Source organism: Humulus lupulus, chromosome 6 (assembly GCF_963169125.1).
Source record: "Humulus lupulus chromosome 6, drHumLupu1.1, whole genome shotgun sequence".
NCBI lineage: Eukaryota > Viridiplantae > Streptophyta > Magnoliopsida > Rosales > Cannabaceae > Humulus > Humulus lupulus.
The window spans coordinates 1,835,692-1,858,949 of NC_084798.1; the positions used below are offsets into that span (position 1 = coordinate 1,835,692).

The following is a 23,258-nucleotide window of genomic DNA, read 5'->3' on the forward strand; positions in this document are numbered from 1 at the left end:
ATCAAAATATTATATATATAATATAGATTTTTTCATTTCTTCTTTCTTTTCTTTTTGATTTTTTAATCGAAATATTTAGTTTTTTCCTTATTATGTTCTATCAAAAGTCAAAACCAACTCAATTATTATTAGAATTAAAACATCATTCGCAATATTTAAGAAAATACAATCACAGAACAAAAAACACAACCATATCAATATCAATATGATGATGATGATGATGAAAGAAACGTTCTTCATCTCCCACGGATCGCCGACTCTGTCCATCGACGACAACCTTCCGGCGAGGCAGTTTCTGCAGACATGGAAGGAGAGCGTCTTCCCCACCACACCCACTTCCATTCTGGTCATATCAGCCCACTGGGAGACCTCTGTTCCCACCCTCAACTTTCTCGACTTCTATGGCTTTCCCCAGTCCATGTACCAGGTCACTATAACATGGGCAAGGCATTGGCTCCTCTCAAGGACGAAGGTGTTCTCATCATTGGCTCAGGAAGTGCCACTCACAACTTGAGAGCCCTCAAGCCCCAGGAGGATGCTGTGGTTCCTTGGGCGTTGGAGTTCGATACCTGGCTCAAAGGTGCGTTGCTTCAAGGAAGGTATGAGGATGTGATAAAGTATGAGGAGAAAGCTCCCCTCGGCCTGAGCATTTCTACCCTTTGCATGTGGCCTGAGCATGCAAAACAGCCCACCCTCGGCATGAGCATTTCTACCCTTTGCATGTGGCCATGGGCGCAGCTGGTGATGATGCCAAGGCCAACCTCATACACCATAGCTGGAGTCGATTTCAAGTTATCCAAGTCTGTCTCTTTCGAAACTCAACATAAAGAAGGAGCTAGGAGCTGTTATGAATGGTGTTGAGATGTGTAAGAAGCAAGTGGACAAGATTATATCAGAAGTAGGCGATTTGAACAGACGTTTGGTTTTGGAAAAGGCTAGAGACGAAGAGCTGTTGCAGGAATATCAGACAACAACAAGAGTTTGGATTGCTGCACAGTGGATCATCTTAAATGATGAGTTTAGTAATGTCAAATATCATTTTCTAGACCTTTGATGTGATAAACTCTTTGTGGAGTTCTGATATTCCTTTCAATTTCTTTTATTAATGTTTTGGTTCCCATTAGTTTGCTTCAATTTAGACTTCTGAATTTCTATCCATGATATGACTTGTAGCTTTTCTTGTTTTCTTTTCTGCTCTGCTTTTTCTTTCTTTGGTTTTTGCTAAGGTAAAATATTTCACCTCACTACCAGTTCACTACTCCAACTCCCTAGAATTATGCCACTTTAAGTCCTCAATGTAAGATAGAAACCAACCGATGGAACGTGCTCCTTAGAAGTCCTAATTCAGTGGAAGGATTCACTCGACTGTGACAGTAATTGGGAGGATTATGAGCTATTATTGGACACCCAATTTCTGGAGTTTCAGAATGTAATTGTGATTTTAGAGAAGAATTTCTCTGTGGAGTTTCCCAGCTTTCTCCAAAAACTTGGGTGATTGTCACTTTGTTCTATTTTCCCACTGATCAATAAAGTTTCTATTTATCTTCTACCTATTTTTCTGAGTTGTGCAAATGATTGGTTGCCATCAAACATGTATAGAGGTGGTTTTACAATTTTACTCATTAGTGATTTACAATTAGAATTGGGATGGGCTTGGGCTTGGGCCCAAAATAAATAATAAGAATAAGTGTTAAATTTGTAATTAGGTTTATTTTGTGTCATTTTCCCAAAAGTTCATTTTCCCCTTTTCCTTTTCTTCACCACGGCTATAAGAGTAGAAAGGATTGGTAATATACATTAATGAATAATATTATTATTAACTAAAAATTATATAGTCTAAGTTTATAAAATAAACTAATATACACTATGTAATTAATATACATTATGTATATATTTCTAAACAAAAATAATGTATTCTATTAGTATTTAGGATTTTTAATATATTATATTTTATCTAATATTATAATTATAGATAATATATAATGGCTGAGTATGATGCTGAAGCCTACACTGATATTTTGAAGAAGAAAAAAAGTATATATCTAATATATTTTGAAGAAAAAAAAATAAACTATATATCTAATACCTATTTTTCACTCAATTTCTTACCAAGACTTTAATTATGTATATGCCTATATTTATTTAACACCAAAATAATTTCATTATAGATCCATATCATGAAAACACATTCTTTTTAAACTACAACCATTTAATTTATATAACAAAAATAAAATATATCAACCAAAACATTATTTAGTTTTCAATAAGTAACTTTTAAGGGAGAAAGATAAGCTAAATTATAGAGAATAATAGAGAGTTTTAGTTTGAAATATCTACAATCTTTTATAAGTTATAATAATTTTACTTTTATTCTCTTAATTTTCTTAGTAACCAACAAATTAAATTAGGAAAAAAAATTATAAGTTTAAAGAGACAATCAAATAAATATAAATTTTATTTGTTTTATCTTGCAATTTTCAAAATATAATTTTTGTATTTTAATTATAAAATTAATTGATGCAGATACTAACATAAGTCTTTAAAAACTTTAAAGTGACCAACGATTCATCAATTCAAAAATTGTAATTTTTGTCATATGATAATATTTTGTTTAATTGAATATGTAAAGAAGTGTTTTTACTCATTAGTGGTTTAGGATTAGAATTGGGTTGGGCATGGGATTGGGCTTGGGCCCAAAGTAGATGATAAGAATAAGTGTTAAATTTGTAAACAAGTTTATTTTTTGTTATTTTCCCAAAACTGTGTAAGCTTGTTACCAAAACTCTTCTATGCATTGGCTTATGACCACTTTATCAAATGTCAATACATTAATTCATCTTCAAATTTAAAATAACTTCATTTAATTTGCTATAACACCATCTTCATAAATCCTACCATAACTCTCAAACCAAATATGATAATGGAATTGTGAATTTCTAATCTTGATTGAATTATGCATATATATTTTGACAAGTATATTTATTCTCTTTTTAAGGGTGTCATAATTTTTTTTTTATTACACAGCTGCATGTAATATTAAGTACTATATGTACGTACACGCATGCATTGCGTTTCAATTATTCATTAATTGTCTCTACTGTTAGCATTTCAATATTTTCAGTCCTTTTAACCTTTCAGTGTCTTCTCCATTCTAAAAATTTAGTTTTTTTTTTTAAATATTTGGATGGAATCAATTAATTATGAATTCTTTTTTTAAAAAAATTAAAATTTCAATGTAATATAATTTTTTAAAATTTACAACAATAATAAATATCTAAGAAAAAAAATCTAATAAAATTTGTAGAAAATATTTTCTTCAATTTTTTCCCTTCTATTTTTCCTCATAAAAAATTTCCTCACCAAGCTCCAAACAAAATCTTAATAAATCAAATAAATGATACTTTCATGCAATAATCAACACTGTAAATGAAAAATAGTTTCAATTCTTGGTTTTTGTCTATATTATAACGTTAAACTTTTTCTCGCGCGTAGTGATGAAATCAGAAAATGTACTTCCAATTATATATGACAGAAATTTAGGGTATATTTGTTATTGTTTTCTGTTTTTTTTTTAAATTATGTTTTCAGAAATAAGAACAGAAAATAATTTTTATAATTTAAAAAAAAACAACAGGTGTTTGGTTAATATTTTCTAAAAATAATTTTTTTGTTTTATTTATTTTATAAAAATCTTAAATAAAAAATTAATAAATATATTTACAAAGAGAAAAATATTTTGAAAGTTTGTAATAAATAATAAGATAAAGTAATGTGAAAGAAAAAGTTACGAAAAATGAAGAGAGATATTTTGAGGAAGAAAAATTGAGAATAGAGAACCTGATGGAAGAAAAAAAAATGCGAGAGAAAATGAAGAGATAGAAAAAATGAGGATATAGGAAGTGATGAGAGAGAAAATAATGAGATAATAAGTAATGAGAGAAAATAAGGAGATCAAAAGTGATATGAGAGAAAGTGATGAGAGAAAAAGTGAAGAAAGAAAAATTAATGAAAAAAAAGTGATGTGAGATAATAATAGTTAAAAAAGTTATGTGAGAAAAAAAAAATTGAGAACAACTAAAAATAATTTTTTGTTGTTCTCAAAATTTTCTGTTTTTTTGTAACTTTGTTTTCAAAAATTATTTTCTGAAAACAATGTCAAACACCCCTACTTGTTTTCAGAAAATAATTTTTAAGTTTTAAAAATAAAAATCAAACTTTTAGTTAATAAGTCAAATACCATCTTAGTTTGTTTAATTTTTGTTTCTGAGTTTGATGTATTTATATGTATTGAATTTCTATTTGTTTGCAAACTACACATCAAAAAATTCAAAACTCATGTAAAAAATTCAATGTGAGCCAATGAAGTTTCAAGGTCACTCCTTAAAATTTACCCATCCAACAACTTTCTTCCCCTATCTCTTAGGCAAAAACAAAATGAAAAATAATGTGCAATTTGTTACATTCTTTTTTAAAATTCCAATATTTTTTATTTTTACAATACTGTATTGAGTTTATTCTTTTTTTATTGCCAGCGAGGTCTAGCTAGATAAATGAGACCACCTTATCACTTTTGTTTTTTGTTTTTCTTCCTCACAATTCCACGCAAATGATCAGTGGGGCACTGCCACAAATATTAAAAATGAGTATCTTTTGCGTCAGTTGGGCGCAGTCACATAAAGTATTAACTAGGGAAATTGAAAATGTTTATGCCAATTTCCCTGGCCTATTTTGATAAAAAAAAAAAAACCAGCATCAGAAACAGAAAAACAGCAATATGAACTGAAAAATAGCAGTATGAACAGAAAAACAATAGTATAAATTTTTTTAAACATTTATCTAAAGTTAACATTTGTGATCAAAACTATAAAAGTAATTCAGATATCAAAGTTAATATATGTTCTCTTGTGTGTTCTAAATTTCTAAGTATTAAACCTACTTAAATTAAAATTTCCTCACCAACTTGCTCATTTGCTAATTGAGATACGCCCTAATTGATTTAGTCCATTCATCCCCTATCTCGTTGATTTCTTCAGCCGAATATGGACTCGTATTCGTAAACTAATTAGAAAATATTTAAAATAATAAGTTAGAAATCATCCAAATAAAATCATGAATGATAGTTTAAATGAAAATTAAAAAGCAAAACAATACCTCATTTTTCAAGTAGGCCTTCGGTCTAGGCTGTGAAATCAAGTCTCTAGCAAATTTCATAATGTAAAAGCCACACTCTGTTGGCCCAGTCTAGTTTCGACACTATTACAACATACTTATCCAAAGTTAAGTATTATATTTAGTAAGTTATTATAATAGAAATATGTCAAAAAGTTGAATACAATAAGTAATATAATTAACTTACCTTAGGAACACAAACTTTTAGATTGATTGACTCTTTTAGTCTTCGGTGTGTATCATATTGATCCAATGCCCTGCACACAATATTAATATTAACCCATATATGAGTTTGAAATAAAATCATAAATTAATTAAGTAATATGAAAAACTTACATGATAATTATCTCCTTGATTTCTGGACGGAAATGTGAGTTTATAGGATCCAAAAAAGCCACCGAATGACTGTGTGGCTGAATTAATACTAACATCCAATGAAAGTTACAATAAAAAAACTTGTGTAAGATATTATTCAATAAACAAAATATATGAATATAAAATTAAGTTGACTTACTTGTTGTTCCAAGGACAAATAGAAACGGTATCTCTAGCTCCATCTGTAGAAACCAATCATAGAGATTTTTAGCACGTATTTCATTGGTTCCTGCATTAGTGAGCACTAAAGCGAGATGCATGAAAGTGTACATGTGTTTCAATCCCTTCGTTTGCACCAATTCATCGGAGAAGCTACATATAATTAAAAAAAGTTAATAAACTATTAAATTTCAAGTTATACTAAATAAACTAAAAAATTATAAACACCATTGTGCCTCATATATAATGCTAGCTCGGTCTGTCCAATCATCTCATAGTTGCAAAAGTGGAGGATATCATCTTTCCCTAATAGAGCGATAGTTTGGAATCCAAATACCCTTTCAACAATTGGAATTTCTACCACGCGGTCAGCTTTTCATTTATCAATAAACTTCACCAACCACCTCAATATTTTTGTGATAGGCACTTCTGTAGGCTCCTGTGTCAATGCTTCTATTCTTTTCTTTGATTGTCTTGGTTGTTGAGTAGAGGGCGCAAGTGGCTCTTTCGTTTGTTGATTAGTAAGAACCAATGTTGTGGCCATCCAACATCATACCCGACTGCTTGTCCAACCAATGTATAACCTTCCATTGTAATCGGATATGGTAAAGCTAGCATTCTCTTGAATGGCTACCTCAATTGGAATTGCTATGAATTTCCAACTAAGTCCCGACTTGAACCAAAATCTACGGAATCTAACGTACTACAAACTACTACTATTCTCCCCCACTAAAAAAAATTCGTCCCCGAAATTTACTTATCAGACAATTCTGGATACTGGGTTAACATGTCTTCCTCCAACTCCCATGTTGCCTCCCATTCAGAACTATTACTCCATAGGACCTTGACTATCGGAAAACTCTTAGACCGTAATTCTTTCATCACTCTATCTAGGATGCTAGCCGGTCGTTCCTCATAACTCAAGTCTCTCTAGAGTGTTATCATATCATATTTGAGGACGTGAGATGGGTCTGACACATATCTACGCAGCATCAAGATGTGGAACACATTGTGACTATCTGTTAGAGCTGGCGGTAGGGCTAATCTATATGCAACTGCTCCCACTTTGTCCAATATCTCAAAATGACCTATAAACCTGAGACTAATCTTGCCTTTCTTCCCAAACCTCTTCACACCTTTAATAGGAGATATCCTTAAGAAGACTTGATCTCTGACTTTGAATTCCACATCACGCCGCTTGGCATCCACATAACTTTTCTAATGGCTTTGAGCAGCGAGCATATGCTTTCTAATCAGCACTACTACATTATGAGCTTCTCTAACAGATTCGGGTCCAAGTAGTTGCCTTTCTCCTACCCCGTCCCAATGTAGCAGCGATCGACACCTCCTTCCATAAAGCAACTCATAAGGTGCTATCCTGATCGTTGACTGGTAGCTATTGTTGTAGGAGAATTCTATCAGTAGCAAATACTTACTCTAAGATCTCGATGTAAACACCGATCCTCTATTGAATACTATGGTCTTAGTGATTCCATGTAGTTGTATTATCTCCTGAACATAAATGTCTATGTATTGACCTGCTATGTATGAAGTCTTAACAGGCAGGAAATGAGCTAACTTAGTTAGTCTATCTATTACTATCCAAGCCGAATCATGTTGCTTACTTATTCGTGGCAAACCCGTCACAAAATCTATGGCTATATCATCCTATTTCCATTCTGGAATGCTAAGTGGTTGCAATAAGCCTGCAGGTCGCTGATGTTTTGTTTTCACTTGCTGGCATACCAAGCATTTAGACACATACTCCGCTATATCTTTCTTCATTCCTGGCCACCAATATAACACTTTAAGGTTGTGAGTCATCTTGGTCGACCCTGGGTGAACTAAGTATGGGGTATTGTGCATTTCTTCTAAAGTCTTCATCTTAATCCCTTAATCATTTGGCACGCATACCCGATCCTTGTATCTTAATAACCCCTAACTAGATATTGGGAAATCTGTGGCATTTCTTTCTCTAACTGCATCCATATGTGCTACTAATGTGTCATCATGTCCTTGCCCTATCCATATATCTTCTAACATGCTTGACTGGATGGACAAGTTAGTCAGGTTACCAATGACTACTTCTATTCTAGCATTGATCAGCTCCTGCTGTAGTGACTTTTCTATTCCAGCTAATGATGCTAGACTTCCGTAATTCTTCCTACTTAGTACATCAGCAGCTACGTTTGCCTTGAGGCGTAGGCTATCGCCTTATCATTCTGCATCAGCACACAACCCAATCCTTGTTTCGACGCATCGTAATAGACTACAAACTTATCATTGGGTGTCGGTACATAAAGTACTGGTGTTGAGCATGTCCTTAAGCAACTGGAAACTCTCTTCACACTTATCAGTACAGTTGAACCTTTGCTGTTTCCAGGTTAGGTTGGTAAACGAAGTGGCTATCTTAGAAAAGCCTTCTACTAACCTCCAATAATAACCTGCTAGTCCCAGAAAACTTCTTACCTTAGACGCGTTCTTTGGTCTTGGCCAATCTTTACAGCATCTACCTTAGATGGGTCTACTGCAACTCCTTCCTTGGATACTATGTGCCCGAGGAACGTTACTTGCAGAAGCCAAATTTCACACTTTTTGAACTTGGTATAAAGTTGATGCTCCTTTAGTCGTAACAAGATCAACCTTAAATGTTCCTCATGTTCGACTTCGTCCTTTGAGTACACCAAGATATCGTCAATGAACACTACGACGAATTCGTCCAAATAATCCATAAAGACCCTATTGCTTAAATCCATAAACGCAGCTGGAGTTTTAGTAAGACCAAAAGACATAACTAGAAACTCGTAATGTCCATAACGAGTTCTAAAAGTCGTCTTGGGATTATCCTTTTCCCATACTTTGAGCTGTGATACCCGGTCTGTAGATCAATCTTTGAAAACACGGTTGCCCCTCGGAGTTGATCAAACAAATCGTCAAGTCGGGGTAGCGGGTACTTATTGTTAATTATCACCTTATTCAGCTCGCGATAATCTATACACATATGCATACTTCCGTCCTTCTTCTTCACAAATAGAACCGGTGCTCCCCATAGCGAATGGCTTGGTGCCCAGTACTAGTTCGATTGTGAAGTCTTTCTCCCGTGTCGGCGACAATCCTGCTAGTTTCCAGGAAATACCTCTGGGAATTCCTTTACAATGTGGAAGTCTCCAACTTTTAGTGGTGTTTCCTTTACCACATCCGTAACGTTGGCTAAGAATGTGTGACATCCTTTTTCTATCATCCTCTGAGCTTTGAGAGATGAAATAAGCGGTGTATGTAGTACTAAAACTTTTCCCATATAGCATCGTTTCTGACCATCAGGAGTCTCGAACATCACTTGCTTACGTCTGCTATCGATGGTTGCGCCGTGCCTTGCTAGCCCGCCCATGCCTAATATCATGTCAAAGTCTTTGATTTCCAGCTCTATCAGCTCTCCTTCTAGTTCTACATCCTTGATTTTGATTGGTACACCTCGTACTATCCGTAATGATAGGACTATTTTACCTGAAGGAAACTATGTCACAAACCTAGTTCTACAAGGTTTGTCTAACTTCTCTATCATTCCTAACGAGATATACGAGTATATTGCTCCCGAATCAAATAGTGCAGAACATACATTATTGAGGATAGAATTCTAACTTGTAACCAATTTATTGCTAGCATCAGCTTCTCCTTGGGTTAAAGAAATACCCTGGCAGGAATCATAGTACTGTCCATTTTCTCCTCTTGCTTGAGCTAGGAACACTGCCTCCTTCGGTGACCTTCCTGACCACAGTTGAAGCATCCCTTGATGTTTGCATGACATTCCCCAAGATGTTTCTTTTGGCACTTAGAGCATTGCGGGTATTCTACATAACCCGACTTATTTACTTCATTTTTGTCCGTGCTCTTTTATCACCATTGGCCTGCTTATCATCTGGATGCCTTCTCTTCTGACCATTACTATTACTATTGATATGCTGACGGTTGTTGTTGTGGTTGTTCAGACCATTCTGAGGTTGACCCTGCTGTTTAGGCTCAAGTTTACTAGCTTTCTCCTTCTTAACATTCGCTTGAAGCCTTTCTACTTCTATTGCCGTTTCTAGAACATCGGCATAGGTAGTATTTCCCGGGTTTGCTAGCTTAACTCCTAGCTCAATCTTTAGTCTAAGTCCTCTAACGAACTTGGTCACCCTCAGAAAGTCAGTTGGAACCATCTCTGGTGCATACTTGGCTAATCTGTCGAACTGCCTCCATTGTTTGTCTGTGCTGCTTTATCACCATTGCATATCATCATTTGCAATGGGAAACAAATACCAAATGTCATAGACGAAGAACATTTGAAGCCTATACAGAACCATCTTCATAAATCCTAGCATAACTCTCAAACCATATCCATGCATAGAAATTGAATTGTACCACTAGTGGCTTTCTAATTAATACTAATATTTGTTTTAGTGAATATTTGTTTGAGGGGAAGCTTGATTGAATTATTGTATTGATGTCTGAATTTATTTCTGTCTATATTTATTTTCTTTTAAGGGTCATAATTAATTTTTTATTGGTGGGAAAAAATGTCATAAATTTTAAAGATGTAGTATTACACAGCTGCATGTGTACCTGTAATATTAACACAATAAAAAATATCGTAAGAGAAGAAAAATCTTTGTTACATATGTATGTGATTTGATATATGTAAGCAACATTGTTTTATTTTGTTTATTCTTTATGGTAAATATTAAAAGCAATACACTCCACTGTATATTTTAATTAACAATTATAAAATATTTATTTACCAACATTGTTACTATAATGTAGAAGAATAGATATACAAAGTAAAGTGGTCCATAAAGCTTTAAAATATTTTGTTGACGTCGCTTTTCGTCAACAGTGAAATAAGAGCACGAAAACAATAAATAGTTATGGCCAGAAAAATACGATAAAACAAATGGAATTTTTTACGTGGTTCAGCAGTTAACTCTGCCTAATCCACGAGTCTTTGTTATTAAACTTAAGATGATTTCTAGAAATTCCTCAAGAATGAATTCTCTAGAGTTTTCTCTCAAGATCACAAAAATTCGGTCATTTACAATGGTGCATGTCTTCTCTATTTATAGAGTAGATTTCTGAATACTATCCCACACATTTTAGGAAGTTATTCTATATATTAAATAAATTTAATGGCATTAAAAGTCTGTTATCCTATATACAAGGAAACGTCTTCTGAAGATCCGGGAGCGTATAACTGAATAATAAATATCCCTTTGATTATAGGGGATTTACAGCAATGAATGCAGACTGCGTATCTCCTAAATGATTCACTAAGATATTCAAAGTTATCAACCTATATTGTCAGTGTCGTGTTCACCCAGGTCTCTTAATGGCTTTCGAGCTATAGCATTTTCCGAGATCATGTGGCTTCGAGCTCATACTTATGTCAGGCTCGAAACCCCTAATCCGAGGTCATCCGAGAATAGACGTACTTCGATGTCTGTCTTTCGAGCTTGTGAGGGTTTCGAGGCTACCATCTTCGAAGTTGCCCCTACTTTGTAGGCTCGGTGCCTAGGTTGCGGACACGTGTTCCAGACATTACGAGTCCATTCCTGACGAATCCAGCTTTCGAGATCACAAATTCTTAAAGCTCGAAGTCTAGGTATAACATATTTAGAATTATTTGCGGCAAAATCACCTATTTTTTTACAAAGGTTACGACAAACTCCTTAATAAAAAAATTTGGTGGCAAAACTCTCTTCCGTTAATGATTTGTTGCAAGTTATCTATTTTAGGTGTTAAATGTCATGTAAGCAAGTTAAGTGTCTTCTAAAATACACATGGCAACATTTTTTAAGGGCACATATAAAAAATAATTAATTATTATTTTTTAAATAAATAAATTTAATTAATAAAAAATAGAAAAAATAAATTTAAAAACTTTTTTTCAATTTTAAGTTTTGTTTAATTTTAATTTTGTGTTATTATTATTTTTAAACATTAAAATAATAGAAAACCAAATTTAAAATACAAAAAATAAATTTTAAATTTTAAGTTGTTTTAGTGTGTTAGTTATTTTTTCTAATATTTTAATGTTTTCAAAATAATAATACAGAATAAAATTGAATTGAAAAAATTAAAATATATTTTTTCTATTTTTTATTAATTAAATTTATTCATTTTAAAAATAATAATTCATTATTTTTTGACATGTGACTCTAAAAAATGTTGTCACGTGTATCTTAGTTAGCACTTAACTTGCTTACATGACATTTAAAACCTAAAAACAATAATTTACATCAAATTATTAACGAAATGAGGTTTTGCCATCAAATTTTTTTATTAGGGAGTTTGTCGTAACTTTCATAAAAATATAGTGGGTTTTGGCGCAAATATCCCCAATAATTATTGTTCAACTGCTATGTGACAAAATGGTTCTATCAAGTTATTTATTTATTTGAAAGCTGTTTGTGGCATCTTTTTGTGTGAAGTTTTGTACACCACAGAAAGAAATTATGAGCTCAGTCTACCAGTCTCTCTCTCTCACCAAACTTCCTCTATATATTCATTAATTGTTAGCATTTCAATTATTTTTTCCATAATTGATCGGTGGCTTCTCCTTTCTAAAAATTAAATAAATCAAATAAATGAGCTTTTCATATACTAATTAGCACTGTAAATGAAAATGAGTTTTTCTGAGTGGGGCTAGCTATGGTCTAACCCATCGCGGTGACATTTTTCTGAGTTTTGAAAGTTTTTTCAATAATTATAAAGTTGAACTAATTCTTCTTACTTATTGTCGAAAAATGAAAATGTACTTCCAATTCCAATAATATAACTTCAGAAATTTAGTTTGTTTAAATATTTGTTTATGAGTTTGATGTATTTATATATATTGAATTACTCATGTCAAAAATTCAAGTAGAGCCAATCAAATTTCAAGGTCACTCCTTAAAAAAAATTTATGACATCAAACATATATTTGTTTGATTGGTTTTTTCTCTTCTCTTTAATTTGTCAGCTACTCCCTCTCTTATTTGGACAAAAACAGAGACCATTTTTCAAAGTATATTACTTAAATACCCTCCTTCCATAGGCTAGCTAGTCTGTTGAAAATTAATGAATTTTCAAAGTGATTGAAAGTAAATGTCTCTCGTATATGTGTTGATATTTGATACCTTAAGATGTCCAACACCATGTAAGGTGGCAACCTATGATTGGTTAGCGATACTTTATAATATTTATTAAATTTAAATGTGTGGGATGGATTGCACCAATAACAGTATGCCAACTTATTGTAGTGTTGGACACCAATAATATCTTTTAGCAATTCTCCTCTCATATGGAACAAATATTAAATATATGCAAGTGAATGTCTCTCATATATTTATCATTATAGAGATTAGTGGGTGAAGTGAGCAATAATGTTATCTCATATATTATTGTGTTAATTATGGTTGAAAATAATGAGCAAACATTTATCCAATGCTTATACTCTGATTAATAAAAATATTTGTTTTATTGATTTATAAGCTTGATTTAAATTATGTATTGTTCTTTGGATTTATTTGTGTCTACATATTTGTTTTCTCTAATTTTGTTATATTTTTTAGGGAAAAAAAAGTCATAAATTTTAAAGATTATGTAGTATTACACAACAGCTGCATGTGTGGCTGTAACACTAAGTACTATAAATGTACATATTATATTTGTCCAAAATTTTCAACATCAAATAATTAAAAGTCAATTTGATTACTTGCCACCCACCTATACAGCTACCACATTTAAGTAAGATAGTTAAATATCATGATCATATACCCACCCACCTATACTAATAATATTACACATTTATTACAGACATTGTTAAAAATATCATAACAGACAACAAAAATCTGTGTTACATACGTTTTTTATTTGATATATATATATACATGTAACATTGTTTTATTTTTTATGTTAAATATTAAAAATAGCATATATTATAAATTAACAGCTATAAATATTAATTAATTAATCTTTATGATATTAATTTAAATTCATTTAGTATATATTTTAAATGATTTCAAATGAAAAAAAAAAAGTGGTACATGCTGAGAACATTAGAAATTTATTGGTACATTAATTAGTTATATCTCATCAAATAACTCTAATTCACATGTAGTTAATAATTATGAGGAAGAAAAATAAGATAAGATGAAGTGATGGGGTGACCAGTAAAATGCTGACAATTATTGAACTCTAATAATATATTAAATATTATTCATGACATATAATAATTTATTTATTTTATTTATTAAAATGGTGAGCATTATTGTGGTGTAATAATATGAGTGGTCGATACAGTGATCAAAATAACAAGCCTTTATACATTTTTGGACTTATATTTTTTTTCATTATCTATTTTAATTTAATATTTTTTTTAAATATTTTGGACTTTATATTTTATAAAATTGTTGAAATGAAAATTGAATATAACAACATAATTGTTAATTGTTAAGTAGAATAATTTTATTTTTGTTTTGAATTATTAATTTTGTGAATTATTTGTAATATTAGTTTTAAAATTTTTAATTAAAATTGAGTTTAAGATTTTATTTAAACAATTTTATAAAATATAAAATCAAAAAAATAATTTATCAAAACACATTATCTAAATATAAGACCAAAAATACAATGCAAAAAAGTATAAACCAAATAATAGTCATACTGTGAATGAATTGCATTTCAACGAATATGAAAATTGGCATTTTCAAACTTTACTTTCTTTCTCACTTGAAATTCTGAGAGTTCATCATCATCTTCTTCTTCTTCTTCTTCTTCTTCTTCTTCTTTCTCTTTCATTATAGCAACCCCTTTCACCTCCTGCGTTTGAGTTTTCAGTAGTCATTCTAATTCCAAACGTTTTTTCTTTCTCTTCATTGTATTACAAAAAAAAAAAAAAAAACACTAGTCTTTAGTGAAGTTGCTATTCTATTACCTGCAAAAAAAAAAAAATCCATTCTCTCTCTCTTTTCATTACCTGCATTTGAGTTTTCAGTAGTCATTCTAATTCCAATCTTGTTCTATTCCCAAAAAAAAAAACAATAGTCTTAGTCAAGCTGCTATTTGTTCTTGAAAAAAAAAAAGAAAAATCCAATCTCTCTGTTTCTCTTGCATTTGATTTTTCAACAGTCATTCCAATTCCAAGCATTTTTTATTCCATTCTCTTTCTCTTCATTTGTACTTAAAAAAATTAGTCTTTAGTGAAGCTGCTATTTTATTTGCTTTGAATTGATCTTGAAAAGAAAAAGTAATCTCGCTCTCCTTTTAATCTCTTTCATTTGAGTTTTCAGTAGTATCATTTTATATAACATTCTCTTTATTGCAAAATTTGAAATTGATCTTAAGAGAAAAAAAATTCTTATGTCACTTGCATTTGAGTTAATTAAGTTGCGTTTTCTAGTCAGGTACATTATTGTCTATACTTTTAACGTTTACTCTTATTCTTACATTTTGCAGATCAAACTCGAACCAAATTTGGCCACTCAATTAAATCTTCTCAACTTTTCCAATCAAAAGAAGACGAATAAGCATCTGGCTTTAGTTTTCCCCTGCGTTGTGCTCCGTTGGTAAAAAACATTCTTACTTTTGTTACATCTTTTTTAGTTCTGATTTTTCACAAAATTCATTTGGCAATTCATTTGGTGTAGATCAGGTGTGTGCTTTGCTGTTGAAATAATTCGTTTTGCTCTGTTTTTTCGGTTTGTTAATGATGAGTGATATATTTTTGTATTTGTTTGTTCTTGAGGTACTTACCACGTGTATAGCTTCAGATTAGTTTTTCCCTTTTGTACATATATATATATAGTCTCATTGTACCAGTTTTGATATATACAGAATATACACAATTTCTCCAATTACACAAATTCTCACCACATATAAGAGCACTCCCACTAGAGGAGGAAAAATGTCTAATTCTTTATAATATAGAGAAAAAATTGTTAAATAGTCATTCAATAAGTGAAATAAAGTTATATTTTTTGTATCTAAATGAATAATATCTCTCTATATGTAGTGAAATATTATTCATCAAGCTATAAATACTTTATTTTATTTTTATAAACTTTTATATATATATATATGAGTGTGATACTATTATATTTAATTATTTTATTTCTTAAAATAAATAAAATATTTTTTAAAAATATAATATTTAAATGATGTAGAGAAAAAATAGAAAAATTGATGTATGGTATAATATAAAAGTTTGAGGTAAATTATAAAAAAAAAATTTGGTAGTGTATTTCGTAATACACTTTATTTATAATATTTAGCTAAAACTCATAAAAACATCTTCCATCTGCTTATTTATTCATATATTTATAATAGCTACGCGCATAACATATCCATATATTTTATATCATATTTTAATATTATTATTTTTCTTTATAAGTTTTCTCAATCCCATTTAGTATATATATTTATTATTTCTTTTTTCTTTTTTAATTTTACTTTAATTAATAAAATATATTTAAAGATATAATATTTAAATAATGTAGATAAACATATAAAAAAATTGATGTATAATATAATGTAAAACTTAAAGATAAAATAAAATAATTATGTATTTTAAAAAAATATTTTAAATAATAAAATAGAACACCGTTGACCGTTGAGAGTGCTACAAGATAATTAAATACCAACCCACCAACTAAAACTATTACCACATTTATTAAGATAATTAAAAATAGGTATCAACTACATGTAGCCGACAATTATTGAACTCTAATAAAATATTATTCATTAAATGGCATATAAATTTATTTATTTTATTGATTAAAAAGTGTAATAATACGAGTGGTCCACAGAGTCATCAAAATAATAATTATACTACTGTGAGTGAACAACGAATTTCATTTCACACGTACGTACGTACATGGAAATTGGTATTTTCAAACTTTACTTTTTTTTTTTTCTCATTATCATTATCATAGTTTGATTGTTTGTTTTACATTTGTATTCAAGTTTAGCTTTTATAGTTTTATGAGTACATCTGAGAGAGAGATATTATTTTTCATTCTTATTTTCTTTTTTGTTTTTAGTGTGATTTTTATTTTAATAATTTTATTTTATTATTTTTGTAATATTGTAATGAGAATTGAAAATTGAAAGGAAAGAATTTGGACTTGAAAGAATTGAGTTTTCTAAACACTGGGCTCTTGATGAGACTATGGCATACATGATAACAATAAAATGTTCTTATGCATGTGATACATTCTTCAAATTTATAAAGTTATATAAATATATAATCAATTTTTTTCTACATCATAATATATCTCATATAGTAAAAATTATATGAGATTAACATCATGTTTCAAGATTGTTTAAATACATTTATCAATTAGTTAAAAATACTTTTTTTCAAGAGTGTTTAAATATATAATCTATTTGAATGTTTATAAAATACAGTTTTATTAAAAAGTAAAATTAGTATTTGTAAATATTTTATTTAATCAAATATTTTGTAGGATTCTTTTAAGAAAAATAATTTTTTTTTACAAGTAATATAATGTACATGAAAAATATATATAGAGAGAGGAAGTAATTAAAAACTAGCTCTATATTCCATTATTCTTCCTTTTGTCATTTTCTAAACTTTTTTTTTTATCTTACTTTATTAGCCTTTGACATAGATATTATTGTAATTATCTTTCATTCATAATATTTGGTGATATATTCTATTTAAATATTACTTGTTTTAAATAATATTATTATATGTATAAGATTTCGGTTAATTATTTATTTATTTTACTTTAATGATTTTATGATTGCTATTGCTATTGCTATTTCTACTTATATTTTATTTCTTAATATTTAGTAATATATTGGATTTAAGTATTGTTTTCTTGATTAAATAAAAGATAGAAACATTTTACTAATGAATATTTGGTTTTAAAAAAATGTTTCTAATTAGTTTTTTAAGTATTTAAAATAATTTTTACTTTAAATTTAATTATTTTAAAGTATTTTACATTAAAAAAAAATTATGTTTTGGTCTTATTATTATTGTAAAATTCTTTATTGGCTAACTTTAATTTAGACAAAATATTTTAAAGTTATTGAGAAAAATCAGTAGCATGTTCTTATTGATTCATGATTTAATTATCAAATTGATTCAGTTGATTTTCTATATATATTTAAACTCCTATAGTTAATTAATTGGGAGATTATCATGAGACGTAGTACAATCTTAAGCTTACATTTTTACAAATATGTAGAAGACAATATAAGACATAGTGAAGTGTTATATATTTGTTATAATAAATTATTAAAATATTCGTTTATGAAAATAATAAAGTAAATGCAAAGGTGTCAAGCATGCACACTTACACTTCATTTATTAATATTTTGACTACAACAATTTTTTACAACGAGAAATAGAAAGAGGTCTAATATATAAAAGCAGTGATGATTAAATAAGTTAGGAATATTTCTTATTAGTAGAAAGATTCATTATAATTTTTTGTCATTTTGCATCTCTTATTATAATTTTATTATTCAACGTTTGCTGGTTTATTTGGCTGAATCTATTCAATGTAATATTTTTAGAGATTTAAGTATTTATATCTTATTTTTTAAATACAAATTTACGTGTCTATTTTTTTAAATTTTAATCTTCTACTTATTATATATGTGCCACTTATTTTTCATTTTCTTTTATCCATTAAGTCTTTCCATTATATAAAAAATAAAACTTTTATATAAATATTATTATATCATTTTTTAAAATATTATTATATGAAAAATGTGCACAATTCATTATACTTTTTAAGACTGTGTAGGCAATTAAAGAAATAACTTTCTTAAAAAATATTTAATTTTGTTTCATCATTTTAGTTCTGACAATTTATTTTCTTGTGATGCATTTTGTTTTCTAATTGAATGTACTTTTTTTAAATATACTCTTTTTATTTTATCTTTTTTTTTCATTTGTTTTTATCTATTAATTTACTATATTTATAATTTACTATATATAAAGGCACGATTGTTATTTTCTTAATAAATTAGAAGAAAATTATAATTGAGATTAGATATTACTTTAATTCCAGCAGTCTTTGAATTGATCTTGAAAAATAAAATAAAATAAAAAATCTTCTGTTGATTAAAGCTGCGAATCGTAGTCAGAGTCAGGTACAAATACTAAGGTTTAATCTTTATATTGTTACCTTTTGCAGATCAAGCTCAAACCAAATTTGGGCACTCAAGTCAATTACAACTTCTCAACTACTATTCTTAATTTTTCAGATTTAAAAGAAAGAAAGATAAAAAAAATCAAGACTTTTCTTCTTCTGGCTTTAGTTTTCCCTGCTCTGTTGGTAAAAAAAAATAAAAAAATCCTACTTTGCTTAGATATTTGCTTTTTTTCTGAATTTTCTGAGATTTTGAGAGTTCATCTTCTTTTTTCTACTTCTAGTGAGGTACAATATTCCCTACTTATCTGCTCCTCATTTATTAAATCAAATACTTTTAATTAAGTTTAGTCTTATCCTTACTTTTTGCAGATCAAACTCAAACTCAAAGCATCATGACTTTTCTTTAGTTTTCAGCTGCATATGAGTTTGGTAAGAAAAAAAAAAATCTAATCTCTCTCTCATTTTAACCTCTTGCATATATGAGTTTTCAGGTACATTATTTCTTATTATGCTCGTTTCCTTATCTGCTTCTCATTTGTTAAATAAAATAATTTACATTTAGTCTTATGGTTACTTTTTGCAGATCAAACTCAAACTCAATTAAATTCTCAACTTTTCTGATTAAAAGAGGAAGAAGAAGCATCAAGACTTTTCTTCTGGCTTTGGTAAAAAACATTCCTACTTTGGTTTGATTACACAGCAGTTATATCAAATAACGTTGAATAGTATCGTAAAAGCACCCACCTATACTCTAACAGAGAAGGAAAATTTGTGTTCCATATGTATTTTATTTGATATATTTATGTAACATTGTTTTATTTTCTTTAATTTTTTATGTTTAATATTAAAAACAATATATATATATATATTCTAATTAGCAGTTTTCATTTTTTCTTGTCACTTCACTTGCTCCTTTTTTCACATGAAAAAACAAAACAAAATACTGACAATTATTTGATACTGTAATAATATATTAAATATTATTCAGTTAAATTGCATATAATAATATGACTGAGAGACACTACGTCATCATCTTCTTCTATTCTTTAGTGAATCTGCTATTCACTTCATTGTTCCCTCCTATGCTTATCATACTTTTACTGTTTACTCTTATTGTTACCTTTTACCGTTTACTTTTACCGTTTACTCTCATTGTTACCTTTTGCAGATCAAACTCATCAAACCAAATTTGAAAACTCAATTAAATTCTTAACTTTTTTGATTGAAAGAAGACGAAGAAGCATCAGGACTTTTCTTCTCGCTTTTGTTTTCCCCTGCGCTGTGCTCTGCTGCTAAAAACACATTCCTACTTTGCTGCTAAATTTCTGTTATTGTGAAAAGACAAAAGAAAAAAGAAAGGTTGGTGTTAATTTTCCAAGCTCCTGATCAGGTGCGTGCCTTCTTGTTGAAAGAACTGGTTTTGCTATGTTTTTCCAGTTTCTTAATATATATATATATCATATTATTGTATTAATTTTTTGTTGTTGTTGTTGTTATTGAACTTAATTCAGTAACAAAGTAGTAGTACAAGCCAATTGCTAGCATGGAAATTGTTATGTCAGTTGCCGCCAAAATAGCAGAGTATACAGTGGAACCAGCGTGTCGACAGTTGGGTTATCTGTTTCGCTATCCAGCCAATGTAGATAACCTCAAAATTCGAATGCAAGATTTGAAGGATGCCAGAGAAAGACTGCAACATCGTGTCGACGAAGCTAGAAATAATTGTGAAGAAATTGAAGCTGATGTTCAAAACTGGCTGAACAACGTTGATAAAATCTCCTTGGAGGCTGAAACATTTCTTAGCCATGGAGACCATGCAAAGGTTGAATGTTCTTCTTGTGGGTCCGTTTTGCATTTGGTGACGCGACATCAATTCAGTAGGAAAGCAAAGAAGATGTCAACTGAAGTATGCGCAGTGGACAAAAAGAAATTTGACGGGATACAGATTTCTTATCGCCTTCATCGGCAAGCAAGTTACTCTGCAATAACCAAAGGCTACGAGACTTTTGATTCAAGGAAGGGAATTCTAGAGAGCATAATGGAAGCTGTAAGGGATGCTAATAGAAGCAGGATAGGCTTGCATGGAATGGCTGGAATTGGCAAAACTCTGCTTGCCAATGAAATTGCTAGACAAGCTAAGAAAGAGAAGTTATTTAGTAAGGTGATTATCATAACTATTTCCCAAACACCTAATGAAGAAGCGATTCAACAACATATTGCTGATATGCTTGAGCTAAAGTTTGGCGAAACAGATAACACTAAGGGCAAGCGAGCAACACTTCTTCAACAACGATTGAAGCAAGAAAATAAGATTCTGTTAATTCTTGACGACATTTGGAAGGAACTCAATCTAAAAGAAATTGGAATCCACGACGAGTGCCAGATGCTACTAACCTCTAGAACTCGACATGTTTTACGCAACTCAATGGGTGTTGCTGAGAGTAATGTGTTCTTTCTTCAACCTTTAGACCCACTGGAAGCTACAAGTTTGTTTAAGAAAATCATTGGAGAAATAGTTGAAAATGCAGATTACAAATCTTTGGCATGCCAAATTGTTGCGGAATGTGCGGGTCTACCAGTTTCCATTGCTACAGTGGCACATGCTTTGAAATGCAATATGGAATTGTCCATATGGCAGGATGCATTGCATCGACTACGGAGTTCGGGCTTCATGGTGATCGAGGGAATGGATGAGAAAGTCTACTTGAGTATTAGGTTTAGTTACGATTTTCTTGGAATTCATGAGGAGGCCAAATCATTACTATTGCTTTGTGCTTTACATAAAGAAGATGCAGAAATAGAAGTGGAAGACCTGATGAGATACAGTGTGGGTTGTCGCTTGCTTCAAGGTGTCAACACAGTGAAAGAGGCAAGGAACAGGGTGTATTCATTGGTTGATAAATTGAAATCTCATTGTCTGTTGCTGGATGGTAGGAGTAAAAGTTATGTGAAGATGCACGATGTTATTCGCGATGTTTGCATATTAATTGCAAAGGAAGATGAACATAGGATTAATAGCATTACTAGTGCTACTACGTATGAGGAATTTGTTTTGCATGAAAGACATAAAGTGTCTAATGCAATTTCCTTTCTTGACTATGATGATTTAAATAAGCTCCCTGAAAAATTGGAATGTCCTACGTTAAAGTTGCTTCTTCTATCTGGTAGATCTATCCAATCAATTCCAGTCGACTTTTTTGAACAAACTAAGAAACTTGAAGCTTTGGTTATGGGTAGTACAAGACTAGAATCATTACCACCATCCTTTCACTTCCTTCAAAATCTCCAAACATTATGCCTTCTTGGTTCTTCTCTTGAAGACATAGCTGTGATTGGTGAATTAAAGAATTTAAAAGTTCTTGATCTCTCTTGGTCTTTTTCCATTAAGTTGTTGCCAAAGGAAATAGGAGAATTGCGGCGTCTACAACTACTAGATCTACAAGGATGTTCTCGATTAAGCGTCATTGAGCCAAATGTCATTTCAAATTTGACACAAATGGAAGAGCTCTATCTGCCAACCCAGTTTCTAGGATGGGAGATTGAAGAGGGCAGTATGAAAGAAAGAAGAAATGCCAGTCTTATTGAGATAAAGAGTTTGCAACTACTGACAGTTTTATCTTTGTCCGTAACAAGTGAAAATATTTTGCCAGAGAAGTTGTTTAGTGAAAAGTTGGAGAGATACCAAGTATCTATTGGAGGTGATGCATTCAGCAGGTATATTTTTCAAAATGAATTTCCAAGGTGGTTGCAGCTAAATCTCTTAAATATGAATGAAAAAAATGCATCTGGACTTAAATCATTGATAAAAAGGTCTGAATATTTGTCACTAGAGACATTAGTGGATGTCACCAATGTTGTTCATGATCTTGATAAAGATGGTTTTCCTAGATTAAAGCATCTGAGGCTTATACAGTTAACAAGCTTGGAAAGGATATGTCATGGTAAACTCCCAACAGACTCCTTCAAAGAATTGAGAAAGGTGGACGTGAGGAATTGTGGTAGATTAAAGAATTTGTTCCCTTTGTCCGTCACCAAACTACTTCATGGGATTAGAGTAGAAAAATGCGAGATGATGGAAGAGATAGTCAGCCATGGGAGAGAAAATGAAGGCAATGATGAAGCTTCCCATAACATTGATGAGTCTTTTCAATTACGCTTCTTGTTTCTACATTCTCTACCGAAGTTTGCCCACTTTTACTTCTCCAAGCTAAAGACAACTGGCGAGTCTTCACTGGTAGATTATTCAAAATCTTTATTCAATGATACGGTACAACTCTTTCTGGCCATTATATAATACTAGCTAAAATAAGCTATTTTATGTTTGTATCTCTTCTATTATTTTGTTGATATGTGTTATTAATTTATGTGAATCTACGCAAATTATCTTTTTCATACAACTTTAGTGTCAATATT

The 23,258-nt window shown here is 30.4% G+C and overlaps 2 protein-coding genes across 2 annotated transcripts in view; both read left to right on the forward strand.

The window, feature by feature from the left end:
- The first annotated feature begins 303 nt into the window (after positions 1-303).
- Positions 304-1,553, forward strand: LOC133783599 (4,5-DOPA dioxygenase extradiol-like). Its single transcript, XM_062223249.1, has one exon. It carries the CDS (start codon positions 304-306, stop codon positions 859-861), a length of 558 nt encoding a protein of 185 aa, XP_062079233.1. The 3' UTR covers positions 862-1,553.
- A 12,826-nt stretch (positions 1,554-14,379) lies between these two features.
- Positions 14,380-23,258, forward strand: part of LOC133781369 (uncharacterized) — a 72,561-nt gene continuing 63,682 nt past the window's right edge. The window contains exons 1-7 of the mRNA XM_062220342.1: positions 14,380-14,962; positions 15,172-15,281; positions 18,888-19,130; positions 19,215-19,274; positions 19,429-19,510; positions 20,014-20,235; positions 20,357-23,112. Of these exons, the coding sequence (XP_062076326.1) occupies positions 20,389-23,112 (2,724 nt within the window). The 5' untranslated portion in view covers positions 14,380-14,962; positions 15,172-15,281; positions 18,888-19,130; ... (2 more) ...; positions 20,014-20,235; positions 20,357-20,388. The remainder of the gene's footprint in view (positions 14,963-15,171; positions 15,282-18,887; positions 19,131-19,214; positions 19,275-19,428; positions 19,511-20,013; positions 20,236-20,356; positions 23,113-23,258) is intronic.